Source organism: Chiloscyllium plagiosum, unplaced genomic scaffold (assembly GCF_037043375.1).
Source record: "Chiloscyllium plagiosum isolate Xiang-an unplaced genomic scaffold, Cpla_swu_hap1 HiC_scaffold_17, whole genome shotgun sequence".
Taxonomy (NCBI): Eukaryota; Metazoa; Chordata; class Chondrichthyes; order Orectolobiformes; family Hemiscylliidae; genus Chiloscyllium; species Chiloscyllium plagiosum.
In genome coordinates, this window is record NW_028270155.1 from 64795758 (window position 1) to 64809861 (window position 14104).

General features: G+C 40.2%; 1 protein-coding gene across 2 annotated transcripts in view; it reads right to left on the bottom strand.

Annotated features, from left to right (window-relative positions):
- The window catches only part of mbtps1 (membrane-bound transcription factor peptidase, site 1), a 142895-nt gene that overhangs the window by 110192 nt on the left and 18599 nt on the right, over window positions 1-14104 (bottom strand). For both annotated transcript variants that reach the window (XM_043707204.2, XM_043707203.2), the window contains exon 2: window positions 1721-2215. In XM_043707204.2, the coding sequence (XP_043563139.1) occupies window positions 1721-1871 (151 nt within the window). In that variant the 5' untranslated portion in view covers window positions 1872-2215. The remainder of the gene's footprint in view (window positions 1-1720; window positions 2216-14104) is intronic.

Sequence of the window (14104 nt, forward strand, 5' to 3'; positions counted from 1 at the left end):
TATGGTTGCCATTACAAAAGAGAAAGTGCTAGAAAAGCTAAAAGGTCTTAAAATTGATAAATCTCCTGGCCTGATGGGTTACATCCTAGAGTTCTGAGGGAGGTGGCTGAGGAAATAGCGGAGGCGTTGGTTGAGATCTTTCAAAAGTCACTGGAGTCAGGGAAAGCCCCGGATGATTGGAAGATCGCTGTTGTAACCCCCTTGTTCAAGAAAGGATTAAGACAAAAGATGGAAAATTATAGGCCAATTAGCCTAACCTCGGTTGTTGGTAAAATTCTAGAATCCATCATTAAGGATGAGGTTTCTAAATTCTTGGAAGAGCAGGGTCGGATTAGAACAAGTCAACATGGATTTAGTAAGGGGAGGTCGTGCATGACAAACCTGTTGGAGTTCTTTGAAGAAGTGACAAGTCGGTTAGACCGGGGAAACCCAGTGGATGTGGTCTACCTAGATTTCCAAAAGGCCTTTGATAAGGTACCACACGGGAGGCTGCTGAGCAAGGTGAGGGCCCATGGTGTTCGAGGTGAGCTACTAGTATGGATTGAGGATTGGCTGTCTGACAGAAGGCAGAGAGTTGGGATAAAAGGTTCTTTCTCGGAATGGCAGCTGGTGACAAGCGGTGTCCCGCAGGGTTCAGTGTTGGGGCCGCAGCTGTTCACATTATATATTAATGATCTGGATGAAGGGACTGGGGGCATTCTAGCGAAGTTTGCTGATGATACAAAGTTAGGTGGACAGGCAGGTAGTACTGAGGAAGTGGGGAGGCTGCAGAAGGAACTAGACAGTTTGGAGGAGTGGTCCAGGAAATGGCTGATGGAATTCAATGTGAGCAAACGTGAGGTCTTGCACTTTGGACAAAAGAATAGAAGCATGGACTACTTTCTAAACAGTGAGAAAATTCGTAAAGCCAAAGTACAGAGGGATCTGGGAGTGCTAGTCGAGGATTCTCTAAAGGTAAACATGCAGGTTGAGTCTGTGATTAAGAAAGCGAATGCAATGTTGTCATTTATCTCAAGAGGGTTCGAATATAAAAGCACCATTGTGCTACTGAGACTTTATAAAGCTCTGGTTAGGCCCCATTTGGAGTACTGTGTCCAGTTTTGGTCCCCACACCTCAGGAAGGACATACTGGCACTGGAGCGTGTCCAGCGGAGATTCACACGGATGATCCCTGGAATGGTAGGTCTAACATATGAGGAACGGCTGAGGATCCTGGGATTGTATTCATTGGAGTTTAGAAGATTAAGGGGAGATCTAATAGAAACTTACAAGATAATACATGGCTTGGAGAGGGTGGCCGCTAGGAAATTGTATCCGTTAGGTGAGGAGACTAGGACTCGTGGACACAGCCTTAGAATTAGAGGGGGTAAATTCAGAACAGAAATGCGGAGACATTTCTTCAGCCAGAGAGTGGTGAGCCTGTGGAATTCATTGCCACAGAGTGCAGTGGAGGCTGGGACGCTAAATGTCTTCAAGGCAGAAATTGATAAATTCTTGATGTCTCAAGGAATTAAGGGCTACGGGGAGAATGCGGGTAAGTGGAGTTGAAATGCTCATCAGCCATGATTGAATGGCGGAGTGGACTCGATGGGCCGAATAGTCTTACTTCTGCTCCTATATCTTATGGTCTTATCAAATGTGTTAAAAAACAATTGCAAGACATTTCAAACTAATGTTCTATGAAAAGCATGTCATTTTAATTGAAACTTTTATTACTTACCATGTTCAACAGCTCTGGAAGTGTATTCTAACTTCAGAGCCAGATGGGTACAATTTGGACAAATCTTGTTTCGCAATTCTGTACCAAGTCGCCCTCCATTGCACAATACAACAATCACTACCAGCAGCAGCCAGCCACTCTCAAATCGCATGGTCACAAAATCATTAAATGTTTCCAAAGATCCAGAAATCCAATCCGTTTTGTGTTGTCTCACAGATCAGTTCATTTTCCTCACCGAAAAGATTAGCTTACTGGTGTTCAATTTGAAAGAGATGCTTGCAAAATAAATCACTTTTGTTTCCATTTTTAAGCAGTTGTTGATAGTACAACCCAGCTCAGAAGGCTTTCATTTCTTTCTCCGTTTCTTCTCCATGGCATCTGACTGTTGCAATCACTAACGTTTTAGTATAACGACTGGAGATTCCATTTGTCAGAGAGAGAGAGGAAAGCAAGATGCAAATCCACCAGTCTCACCACCACTGCTGAGTCTATTTACTGGAATGAGAGAGAGAAGTGGAGAAAGTTAGGATTTCAACTGGATTGTTGGGGTGTGGGGTAAATATCCAAGTAGCAGAATAACTTTTTTTTCCCCTTAATCCACCCAGCATCCCATTCATCTGGACTATACAGAAAGTTAGAAGAGACCAAATCTTCTTCAACATCCAGAAGAGCATGCCTTCATCACCAACCCGAGAATATTTACTCCTGCCCTTCAAAAGGGGTCTACAGTCTTCTACCACAAGCAGAACAAGTATTCTCATGAACGAATCACAAGTTCCATTGCAAAGTAACAGAATGCTCTTGCACCACCTAGTCCTCCATTAGGGGAAGCTGTCTCATTCAGAGATTCAGTAAGAGGATCTTCTGAAGAATCACTGTGATCCACAATAGTCCAGTCTTGAAATGAAACCAGTACATAAATACTGGATATGTTAGATTCTGATTGATTTTAAGCAGCTTGCCTAGCAATTAGAAACAAGCTAGTGAAATGCATCTAAAATGAGGAAAGAAAACCTTTAAAATATCTAATTTTGCTCCAGACAAAAAGACTATTAAAACCACAAACACACCCTCAAATGTTTCAGCCATATTAACAAAAAGACATTGTTTGTGAGCATGTTAAAAGTAATCAACAGTCTGAATATTTATTTTACAGTCCAAAGTCCATACTTACGTTGGAAATTTATAAAATTTCAATGATCAGCTGCGGTTTCATTTCTCCAAGACTTACTTCTCAGTTAAAAAAAGCAAGTGTTTATGTAGGTACAAGGAGTTCAAATCCAATATGCACTTAATTTTAATTGTGGTGTAGCATGAGAGATTAACATACACCATTATATTTAATGTTAACTTCAGCCGTTTCAATTTTGAATTAGTGAAATGTGGGTTTTCCTGTGTACCTGAACAGTTTAATGATTAAATTGCAACCGAAGTGGTTGCTTGATACAGAGGTACATTAGGAGAGTTTATGACCGAGTAAACATGATGGTTTCTGTTAGAAATTTCTGGACATGTTTTCTTCAAAGCTCAAGGAAAACACCCATAGCTGAAAATAATGTTCAGTTTTAAAGGTTTGTTTTGGCCAAGTCTTGGAAAGGTTTTGGGTGAAGATAAATGTATAAAAGCAGTACTCCCAAAGTAAAGGAAGATAGCAAAATTAAGTTACTTTAGAACAAGGAGTTTAGTACTAGCTCTAGACCAGGAGTGTTTGACTAAAACCTTGACAAGGTTATTTGAAGATGGGTTATTTCAATTCAGATGTAAGAAAGCACTAGGAAAAGGCTTTCAGGCTTTCCCGGCTGGGTGTTGAAATTACAATTTAAATCTAATCTATCGCGGTGTTAGAGAATGGGATTTTTCTCTGGTGAGCACTGTACTGGGGTGATCTTGGATATGATAGAAGAGTGGTTTGGAATTAATGGGATTTACCTTACCATTTGCTTCAAAATCTCTAAACTCATATTGTGTAAATAGTTTGGGTTTAGTCCATTTTATCTACATTTCCTATTGTCAGGAAAACCAAATCTGCGACTTTGTGTGCTTATGTTTTCAGTAAGAGGCTACTTCATTAAAACCAAAACAAATACTACGATATATCAAGCAAAATTTCAGTCAGGAACCAGACCTGTACAGTAATACAGCTAAAGCACGTTTTGAGTATAGCCACTGCTGTAATGTAGAAAAGCAGCAGCTAATTTGCATTCAGCAGACTTGCACAAACAATAACGTAAATGATCAGAAAATGTGTTTTTGTTACATTGACTGAGGGATAAGCTAAGACCAATAACAGAACTAAGGGGTTTCACCCACTGGAAAAGATTGAATAGGCTGGGGCAAATACTGAGGAGTGAACAGATCAAAAGGAGCAGACAGTAAAAGGTGAGGGAAAAAATACTGATCAAATCTTCTGGCCATCAACAAACTAGCAGTCTTCACAAACATGGACATTTGGAGCAGAACATGTATTTTTAAAATGAACACATGGGAAGAACGTGAAGTGGAGAAAGATGCTCAAGATTCAAGTACTTGAATTCTAAACTCTTTTCTAAACTCACATTCCCTCAGTTTGAAACAAAAGCTCAAACATGCATCATCACTCTAGTTTTAAAAAAAGTTTGAAATATTTTAGAATCTAAAGCTTCTCTTCCAAAATTCAACGATAATTTGAGAAAACCAACAATAGATCAATGATTGGGACAGAAGTCTATTTCAAACTCAGGACAATGACAACTGCTTCATAAACCGATAGCTGCCAAATTAAACACGATTTGAGGTGGTGAGAGTCACACTTGCCACTAGACCAGAGGCTTGCGCATTCAGGTTCCACTCCAGGAGTGAGCACAAAAACTTTTAGCTGACTAATGAATGTGTTATCAAATAAGAGCTTAAAAGAACTCCACATGCTGAAACGCCAGATCTGAAACAAACACAGAAAAGGCTGAAGAAACTCAGCAGGACTGGCAGCATCTATGGAGGGAAAAACTGAGTTAACAATTCAAGTCCAATGACCTTTCTTCAGAACTAGAAGCAGCTAGAAGCCATGTCAGTAATCCTGTCCTCCAGCATGTTCCAGTGAAGGGAGAAACAACAACTCATCTTTAGGTACCTTAGAGCTTCAGGACTCAACATCAATTTCAGAGCATGAATAGCTCTTTCCTTGTTTATTACTTACCCCCAAAATCCTGTCATGAAATGGTGTGCTTCCACCAGAACCACCATACCTTTAACTACATGTTGATCCCATGATCACCTACCTAGGTTTGCTTCTCCCCTGCCTTACAGTCTCTTTGCCTTCCTTCCCCACCACCAGCGGCATCCCCACCCTCCTCACCCTCACCCTCCCCACCCTCCCCCCCCAATCCTGCCACTTCAGGACTCCATCTCCACCTATCTGACCTACCCACCCTATTATCAACGTAAATAACACCTTTTCCGAGCTGCTTCTAGTCCTGACGGATCACTGATTTGAAATGCAAACTTCACAGACGCTGACAGAAACTGGTGAGACAAAAAAAAACTGCAGATGCTAGAATTCAAAGTTGACAAGCAGAAGGCTGAAAAGCAAGATTCCAGCCAAGAAACAAATGAAGCTAGGAGGTCATGTGGTGACATCTCCCATAGTATTTTTTTCATTAATGGAACGAGGGTGTTGCTGCCTGTGTCAGCATTTGTTGCTGATCCCTATTTGCCCTTGAATATCACTGAATGGCTTGCTGGGCCACTTCAGAGTGCAGTTTACAGTCAACATGTACGTCAGACTAGGTAAAGGCAGCAAGATTCCTCCCATAAAAAGGACATTATCAAACCAACTATGCTTTTATGACAATCAACAACAGTTTCACGGTCATCATTGGACTTTTAATTCCAGAATTCAAATTATATTCCTGCAGTGTGATTTAAACCTGGGGTTTTCAGATTACTAGTCCAGCCACAGTACCACCATGCCTTCACCACTCATCTGAAGGTTGGTGACACTATTAAGACACCCAATTACTAATTCCCTTTGCAAACCCACAGGAGTGTGTGTGGCCTCTAAAGAAAACTCAATACTCTGCAACACATCTCTTTCGTCAGGGATAGTGTCATGCAAAGATAGGAGGATCTTTTTTTGAGATATATTAAAGCTAAGAGGAAGGTGGACACCGAACCACTTAAAAATGAGGCTAGAGAAGTCATGAGGGGGAATAAAGAAATGGCAAAGGAACTGAACAGGTACACTGCACCATTCTTCATGGTGAAAAATACCAGTAGCATACCAGATCATCAACAGTCAGGGAGCAGAAGTGAGTATAGCGGCCATCACTAAGGAGAAGGTGCTGAGGAAGCTGAAAGGAATGAAGGTGGGGAAAAAAAAAACACCCAGACCAGATAGACTACATACTAGTGTTCTGAAGAAAATAGCTGAGGAGATTGTGGAGAAATTGGTGGGAGTTCTTTTAGGAATCGCTGGAGCTAGGGAGGGACCCAGAGGATTGCAAAATGGCTAATGTAGCATCCTGTTTAAAGGGGTAGGAGGCAGAAGACAGGAAATTACAGGCCAGTTAGTCTGACCTCAGTCATCGGTGGGATTTTACATCCATTATTCAGGATGAGATTGCAGAATACTTGGAAGTGCATAGTAAAGTAGGGTTGAGTCAACACAGCTTTGTCAAGGGGAGGTCATGCCTGACAAATCTGCTAGAATTCTTTGAGGAGGTAACAAGCAAGTTAGACAAAGGACAGCCAGCTAACCTGAACTATTTGGATTTCCAGAAGGCATTTGACAAGGTGCTACACAGAAGGCTGCTAACTAAGATAAGAGACAATGGCATTAGGAGCAAGGTAATCATAGAAATGCAATCACAATAGTAATCATAGAATTGGTACAGTGCGAAAAGAAGCTGCTCGACCATCAAGTCTGCACCAACCCTCTGAAGAACATCCCACCAAATCTGTGCTCCCTCCCTATCCCTGTAAGCCCACGTTTACCATGGCTAGTCCATTTAGGCTGTATATACTTAGATGCTACAGACAATTTAGCATGGCCAATCCACCTACATGTCAAGGATAGAGAATTGGCTGACTGGCAGAAGGCACAGAGTAAGGATAATGGGATCATTTTCAGGATGGCAGCCAGCGACTAGTGGAGTTCCTCAGGGGTCAGTGTTGTGGCCATAACTATTCAAGTTATATATTAATGATCTGGGTGATGGAACTGAGTGCATTGTTGGTAAGTTTGCAGATGACACAAAGATTGGAGAGGGTCACATATCATTGAGGAAGCAGGAAGGCTGCATAAGGACTTGGAAAGGCTTAGACAATGGGCAAAGTAGCAGCAGTTAGAATACAATGTGGCAAAGTGAGGTTAAGTACTTTGGTAGGAAGAAGAGACGTAGACTGTTTTCTAAACTGGGAAAAACTTCAGAAATCTGAAGGACAAAAGGGACTTGGGAGTCCGAGTTCAGGATTCTCTTAAGATTAAGAGAAGGTTCATTTGGTAGTTAGGAAGGCAAAAGCGATGTTAGCATTCATATCAAGAGGTTTAGAATACAACAGTATGGATGTACTGCTGAGGCTGTGTAAGGCTCTGGTCAGGCAACAATGGGAATATTGTAAGCAGTATTGGGCCCCATATCCAAGGGGGAATGGACTAGCATTGGATGGGGTCCAGAAGGGGTTTACAAGACTGAACTTGGAGGTGAATGGCTTGTCACAGGAGGAGCAGTTGAGGACTCAGTCTGTCCTCAATGGAGTTTAGAAGGATGGGGGGGGGGGGGGGGGGGGGGGGGGGGGGGGGGAGAAAGGGGTTGAATCTCACTGAACATTACAGAATTCTGGAGAGAGTAGACACGGAGACAAGTGTTTACTAGTAGAATATACTAAGACCAAAGTTCACAGCCTCAGAGTGCAGGGATGACATTTTAGAACTGAAATGAGGAGGAATTTCTCCAGTCAGAGTAGTGAATTTGTGGAATTCGCTGCCTCAGAAAGCGGTGCAGAACAAGTCATTGAGTGTATTTAAGAAAAACACCGATAGCCTCCAGATCTGTATGGAGATCAAGGGATACAGGCGAAAACAGGAGAACAGGATTGAGAAGCATATGATCAAATGGAGGAGCAGACTCAATGGACTGAACAGCCTAATTCTGCTCCTATATCTTGTGTTCGTACGGACTAACAATTTGCTTTATAAGAGACTCTAATTGCATTAGGGTTGGAAAAAGTCAAAATTGGGTCGATGTCTTTGATCTAAAGGTGCAGATGAAATCCTGACCAATGCCATTTCCTGATTCCTTATGTGGAGCTTTATGAAAATGTTCATTACATAGTAACTTTGAAAATGAATGCCTGAAATAAATACACTTGCCTGTCAGTAACCTTTTCTAAACGTATTTAATTTTGTGCTGAACATCTCTATAACTCTGACTCTAATCAGCCAGATCTTTTCCCCTCAGCTTAAATGCTTTTCATTGGCTAGGAAATTGATTAATTGAATTGCTAAGATTTCTGCTGATCAAAGTTGGGCATTAGAAAGTGTTTGTGTGCATGTATAAAAGTGCCACAGAGTGACTTGATTTCTGATCATGTCCTCCAATATTAACAGAAAGGTTTTTACTTACTTGAAATCTGAATCAACATATGACAAAGCAATGTACATAAGGTATCTTCATAATCAATTGTCATTATGCATTATAATAACAATTAAAAGATGGAAGTCTCAGACTAGATAGAGGGTATCTTCATCTTGTGGATTATAAATAACTGCTGGAACAGTATACCTGCTATTAAGACCATAAGATCCAGGAGCAGATGTAGAGTCTGCTCCATCATTCAATGAGATCATGTCTCCATTTTCCTGCCATTTCCCCATAATCCTCAAATCCAATGCTGATTGAAAATCTGTTTATCTCAGCCTTGAATATACTTAATGACCTAGTATTAACACCCCTCCGTGGTATAAAATTCCTCATCTCAGTCTTATTCTGAGAAAGTGCCCCCTCGGCCTAGACTTTCCCACAATGGGAAAACAACTGTTCTACCTGTCAAATTTCATAAGAATCTTGCATATTTCAATACGGTTGTCTCTCATTTTTCTGAACTCCAATGAGTACAGGCTCGAAGTACTCAAACTCTTCTTATATACTTTTAGCAAGATGTCCCAATTTTGATTTTCCATTCCCTTTGAAATAAAACGCACAATATTCCATTTGCCTTCCCCATTACCGACTGCACTTGTAGCCAGCGTTTTATCATACCGAAGGACCACTAAATAACTCTGCTGTAGCTTTCTGCTGTCTTTCCCCATTGAATTAACATTCAGCTCTATTCCTGCCAAAAATGCATAACATCACATTTTCCCACACTACTAACCATCTGCCAAGATTTTGTCTATTTGTTTAATTCGTCTATATTCCTCAGCAGTGCACCATTCTCACCACTTGCCTTCCGACCTATTTTTGCACAAATTGGAAATGTGGCTATAATACATTCACTTTTCTCATCTAAGTCATTAATATTTATTGGAAGTAATTGTGGTCTCAACATTGATTTCTATGATACTTCACTAGTAACAAGTTACCACCTTGAAAGTACCTCCTTTATCCCAACTTTCTATCTTCTATTCGATCTATTAACTCATCGATTCTCTATCTATGCAAACATACTACCTACAACATGCTTTTATCTAATTATCTTGCATCCACTATAGCAACTTAAAGTCAACAGCTAGTCAAATATGTAATCTCAGCAGTAACAGAACATAATTAGAATTATTTATTTTTACTTGATTCTAGAGATGAACAGTTATGGATGTCAAAAGGCTGATTCTTTGCTGAGAAAATGACAACATAAAAAGTAAAAGGTAATTGAATTGCTCCATAAATATTCTTAACCTTAATACAATTTTCTGGCGGTGTGCTTTGTTTGATTGGGCAGGAGGTCTTGCACCTTACAACAACATAAATAGCATTACCAAGAAAATCTCAGGAACATTGAAAACTTTCATTTATTTTAATTTACACAAGGTGTGCTCCAACAAAACAAATTTCAGCCAGAAGTTTGAAACTTATGAACATATCTCAAGGATGGCTTAATTGCACATAGAAACACAATCAGAGAAATACACAATCAACAATGTAACCTCAGTACCAACAGATTAGAATTTTGACTGCTCACCTAGTCATGGGTTAATAGTCAACTAAGCTTGCCAGTCACCTTGCTCACATTTATTGCTAATTTGTCAATGGGTACCATCAGACTAACTAAGTGACACCACTGCCAAACTTTTGTTGTCACCCAGTTGATTCCCCTCTGGACTCCAATAAGGAAGATTTCTGCACATGTGGAGCATGTTGGTACAGCCACTTAAGTGGCAGACGTTCCAATTCCCAGGGTACAGCAGCAGATGGGTTTTACTTTACTAATACTAAATGAAATGTGAGGCACGGGGTAAAGTGGAAGCAACTCAAGGGAGAGAGAAAAGAAAATACATTGATCCCATGCAAAAGCCAGTAATGATGAAGACCAAGTGATCTGAGCAAATTTGGAGAACATCATAAATTTGAAGACAGACCAGGACATCTGGTTACCATAACTCGTACAACAAAACATCACAATCAGGACATGATAACAAATTATAGGACATGTCGATCACCACATTGAATTCAACAGGCATAATCATAAGGGTCATGAAATGTCTTATTCAGCCCAGAATACATTAACTAGAATTCAACTCTGTCAGTCCTCCAGCAACTCTACAGAATCTCAGCCAGTACAAATGCATTAATAATTTAAACCATTATCAGCGCTCTCCATTATTCAAATAGCAGACAGGAGATGTTTGTATATTGAGTAGGATCGATATTGGTATCAGGAGTTTCAAGAGTGCGGGTCCCACACAGCCAGAATGATATTTCAATTGCGGAAATTATGAAGGTCAGTTCCAAGGAAAATAGGTTATTCACAATTCTTCAACCTTAAGGTCAATCTTAAGCAAGTGCCTTACATTCAGCTTCATTTTAAATGCACAAGACCACACCCAGGGACCCAATAGCACTCCTACATAAAAGTGCCTGTAGAATATTTAATGATGATGTTAGGATGTGGGTTATTAAACATTTACTGCAATCTCTAATCACAAAGAGATTGTGGCAGCTCTTTAATTGTTGCAGCTCTTGTGGTGATGCTAAGCCACAGCAGTTCGGTTCTGTAGCAGGTTTTTTTTAAAATGATATTTAAACTAGTTGGCTTACTAACCTACTCATGGGTTAATAGTTAAGCAGTTATGTAACTGGAGAAATGTGCAGCAGGGATCCAGAATAGCAAGTTACCTTCCCTGAAGGTTGAGTGAACCAACAGCAATTACTTATTTTCACAGAGCAAGCCCTGGCATTTTCTCAATTTATCAAATTCAATTTTCCAACTTTTACTTCTGGATATCTAGGTTCTGCAGGGATTTTTTTTGAACTTCCTATAGTAACATCAGAAGATCAGTGTAACCCCCCCAAAAGGTACTTTTCTGATCTGGGTAGGATATCACCCTTGGAAATGATAACACAGTCCTGTGAGCTAGCGCAGTAACATAACTAATAGGCTATAAATTCATCCATTTAGTAACTGCCTAAAAGTAATGGCAGTCAGGTACAACTTCCATCTGATGGGTGCTGCTGCTAAACTTATTCGATGACAACCTAACCACAACTGAGATTTAACTAGGTTACAGCACTGGCGAGAATAACAAATTCACTCAAAGCCTAAAGAAGAAAAGCCTTCAGATTTTGTTTTCAATTCAGCTTAGCACAAGCTAGTATTTTTATGATTTGGACATGTTTTGTCTTTGCATGACAATAGTGAATTTCAATATCTCAACTTTCTTATATTTTCATTAAACTGTTGTTAATTCAATTACATCTGAAAAAATCTACTCCAGTATTTCTCGATTAAGGATTACAGTGCTACACTGTATGTTATAACTTGCCTACTAATGGAAATCTGAATTAAGAGTATTTGTTACACCTTCTGAAATTATTGAGAGGGCACACTGACCATTGTATAGAACACAATACTTAAATGGTTTATCGTTAATCTTGTTGCGTCTCTCTCTATTCATGGCAAATGAGAGGTTAAAATTTCAGTAAAGCTTAAGCAGCAGTGTTGGAAGAAAAACACAATCTATACTTAGATGGGGGAACATTTAAAAGCCATAACATTAGAGCTAGGAACATGACAGTGCCTGCTGATCTGCTCTTGGTAATTCAGATTTTACAAATGCAACTCATCTATTCAACAAACATACTTATTCATCTGTATTATATAAGCCACACACAGGAACAGAAATTTGTTAAATGTTCGCAATTTGGAGATGAGGAGATGACTTGAAGATAAATAAGAATTTTAATGGATGGGAGAAGAGTAAACATGGGAGGAAATTAATCTGAAGTGTATTTTTTTAGATTAGGTTCCGTACAGTGTGGAATCAGGTCATTCGGCCCAACAAGTCCACACCGACCTCCTGAACAGCAACCCACCCAGACCCAATTCCCTCTGATCAATGCACTTAACACTATGGGCAATTTAGCATAGCCAATCCATTTGACCTGCACATCTTTGGACTGTGGGAGGAAACCGGAGCACCTGGAGGAAACCCACGCAGACACGGGGAGAATGTGCACAAACACAAACACAGAGTGGCCGGAGGCTGGAATTGGACCCGGGCCCCTGCCGCTGTGAGGCTGCAGTGCTAACCACTGAACCACCGTGCCATCCCTTGCAACAGTTTAATCCACAACTATCACTTGTTGGTTTGAACAAAATAGAGGATGAGAGCAAAGAGAATGAGAAACAAGTGGAATAATGCTAAAGGTCAGATCTATACAAACAATGCTCTACTTTATTCAATGTCAAGAAGTACCTCATGATCCACACTTCAAAGCCATATTATTCAGTGTGACATCACCTTCCCCCCTTCCAGATGTGCACTCTTGTGCTCCAAACAACAGTCACACAATACCTTAGTATCACAAAACAAGGAATTGCATTGACTTTGTCTAAACATAAACCATTTTACCCCAGGCATTTTCATTAATTATCTGCCAACAGGTCCACAGACATGAAATTCACTACCAGAAAGCGAAAGAACAAAAAAAGGTTCAAATGAACAAGGTACTTTACAGTCAAAGTACTTTTAAAGTTTGCTGTTCACAAAAGTTTCCAATCTTTACAACTAATTGTTCTGGTATTTAACACTCATAACAGGTCAGTGAAAGCTCTTAGTAGGGATAGCAGAGCAGGTACATTTTGGGGATGGTGGTTAGGCAGTGGCAGACAAAATGAAAGAACGGGGCCAATAAAAGACCGAGAAGGTAACATAACCTACATCAGTAGGACGGTGTCAAGAATCACTGCAACACAGCAACTGGGATTACAGAAACCTTCAATACAAAAGGTTGCTGGGCTTATAATCACTCAGCGGGATATAAACATACTGAATAAATTAACAGTGCTTCTAAAGTCAAGCTCATCTTCAAAACAGTGATGATGCCAATCTATACACCAGATGGAAAAGGAAAGCAGAGAATTTCAGTGACAGAGGACTGGTTTCCAACTGCAAAAATAAATGAGAAACAGACAAAAACTATTCAAAGATCCTTTCAGCCTAACCAATATCAGCATTTCAAAAGAAATTAACATTGTTGTGAAAGAGCTGGAGAAAAGGAAATGTTGTTGCAAGTATCGTTGTTTTTGTTTATCTTTCTGAGCAGAAGTAGTGACAGCCAACTCCAACTCCCAAGACCTGTTACTGAATGTCTGAACATTAAGGCTTCCTTATATTCTAGGACTACTTGAGCAATCCTGCAATGTTAGCCCTCAGTACTAATGTTAAACAAAAAAAAACTGCAGTTGTCCAGTTAATTGAAAACTGTGCATATTCTGGCTATCAGAATTGCCGGTTAGAAGAGGAAAGTCCAGAGAAGCCAAGTTGTGGGTTCAAGCACCACTCTCAATGAGAACACAATTCAGCTTGACACTGCAAAGCAAAATTACAATGCCAGACTGCTGTCTTTCAGATGAGATATTCAACACTAGCCATATCCATCCGGTCAAGCAGATGTAAACAATCCCAGAGAACAAAGGTGATCTCCCTGGTGTCCTGTCCAATAGTCATCCTCAAGCAAATAAAATGCAAATTTCTTCAACACCAGCTGGAGAAACAAGAAACATGAAGTTACTGGTAGGAAGCAGGCACTGCTGTCAACAGACCGGCAACAGTATGTGCCGTGTCAGTCTTCTCAAGTATAGAACCTTGATATCTAAATATCAGCACATCCCCATTGCACATGAATGATCGTTAAGGTAATTTCTTGGCTTTTATTTTTTGGGGGGGGGGGGTGAAGAGAGAAGAAAGAA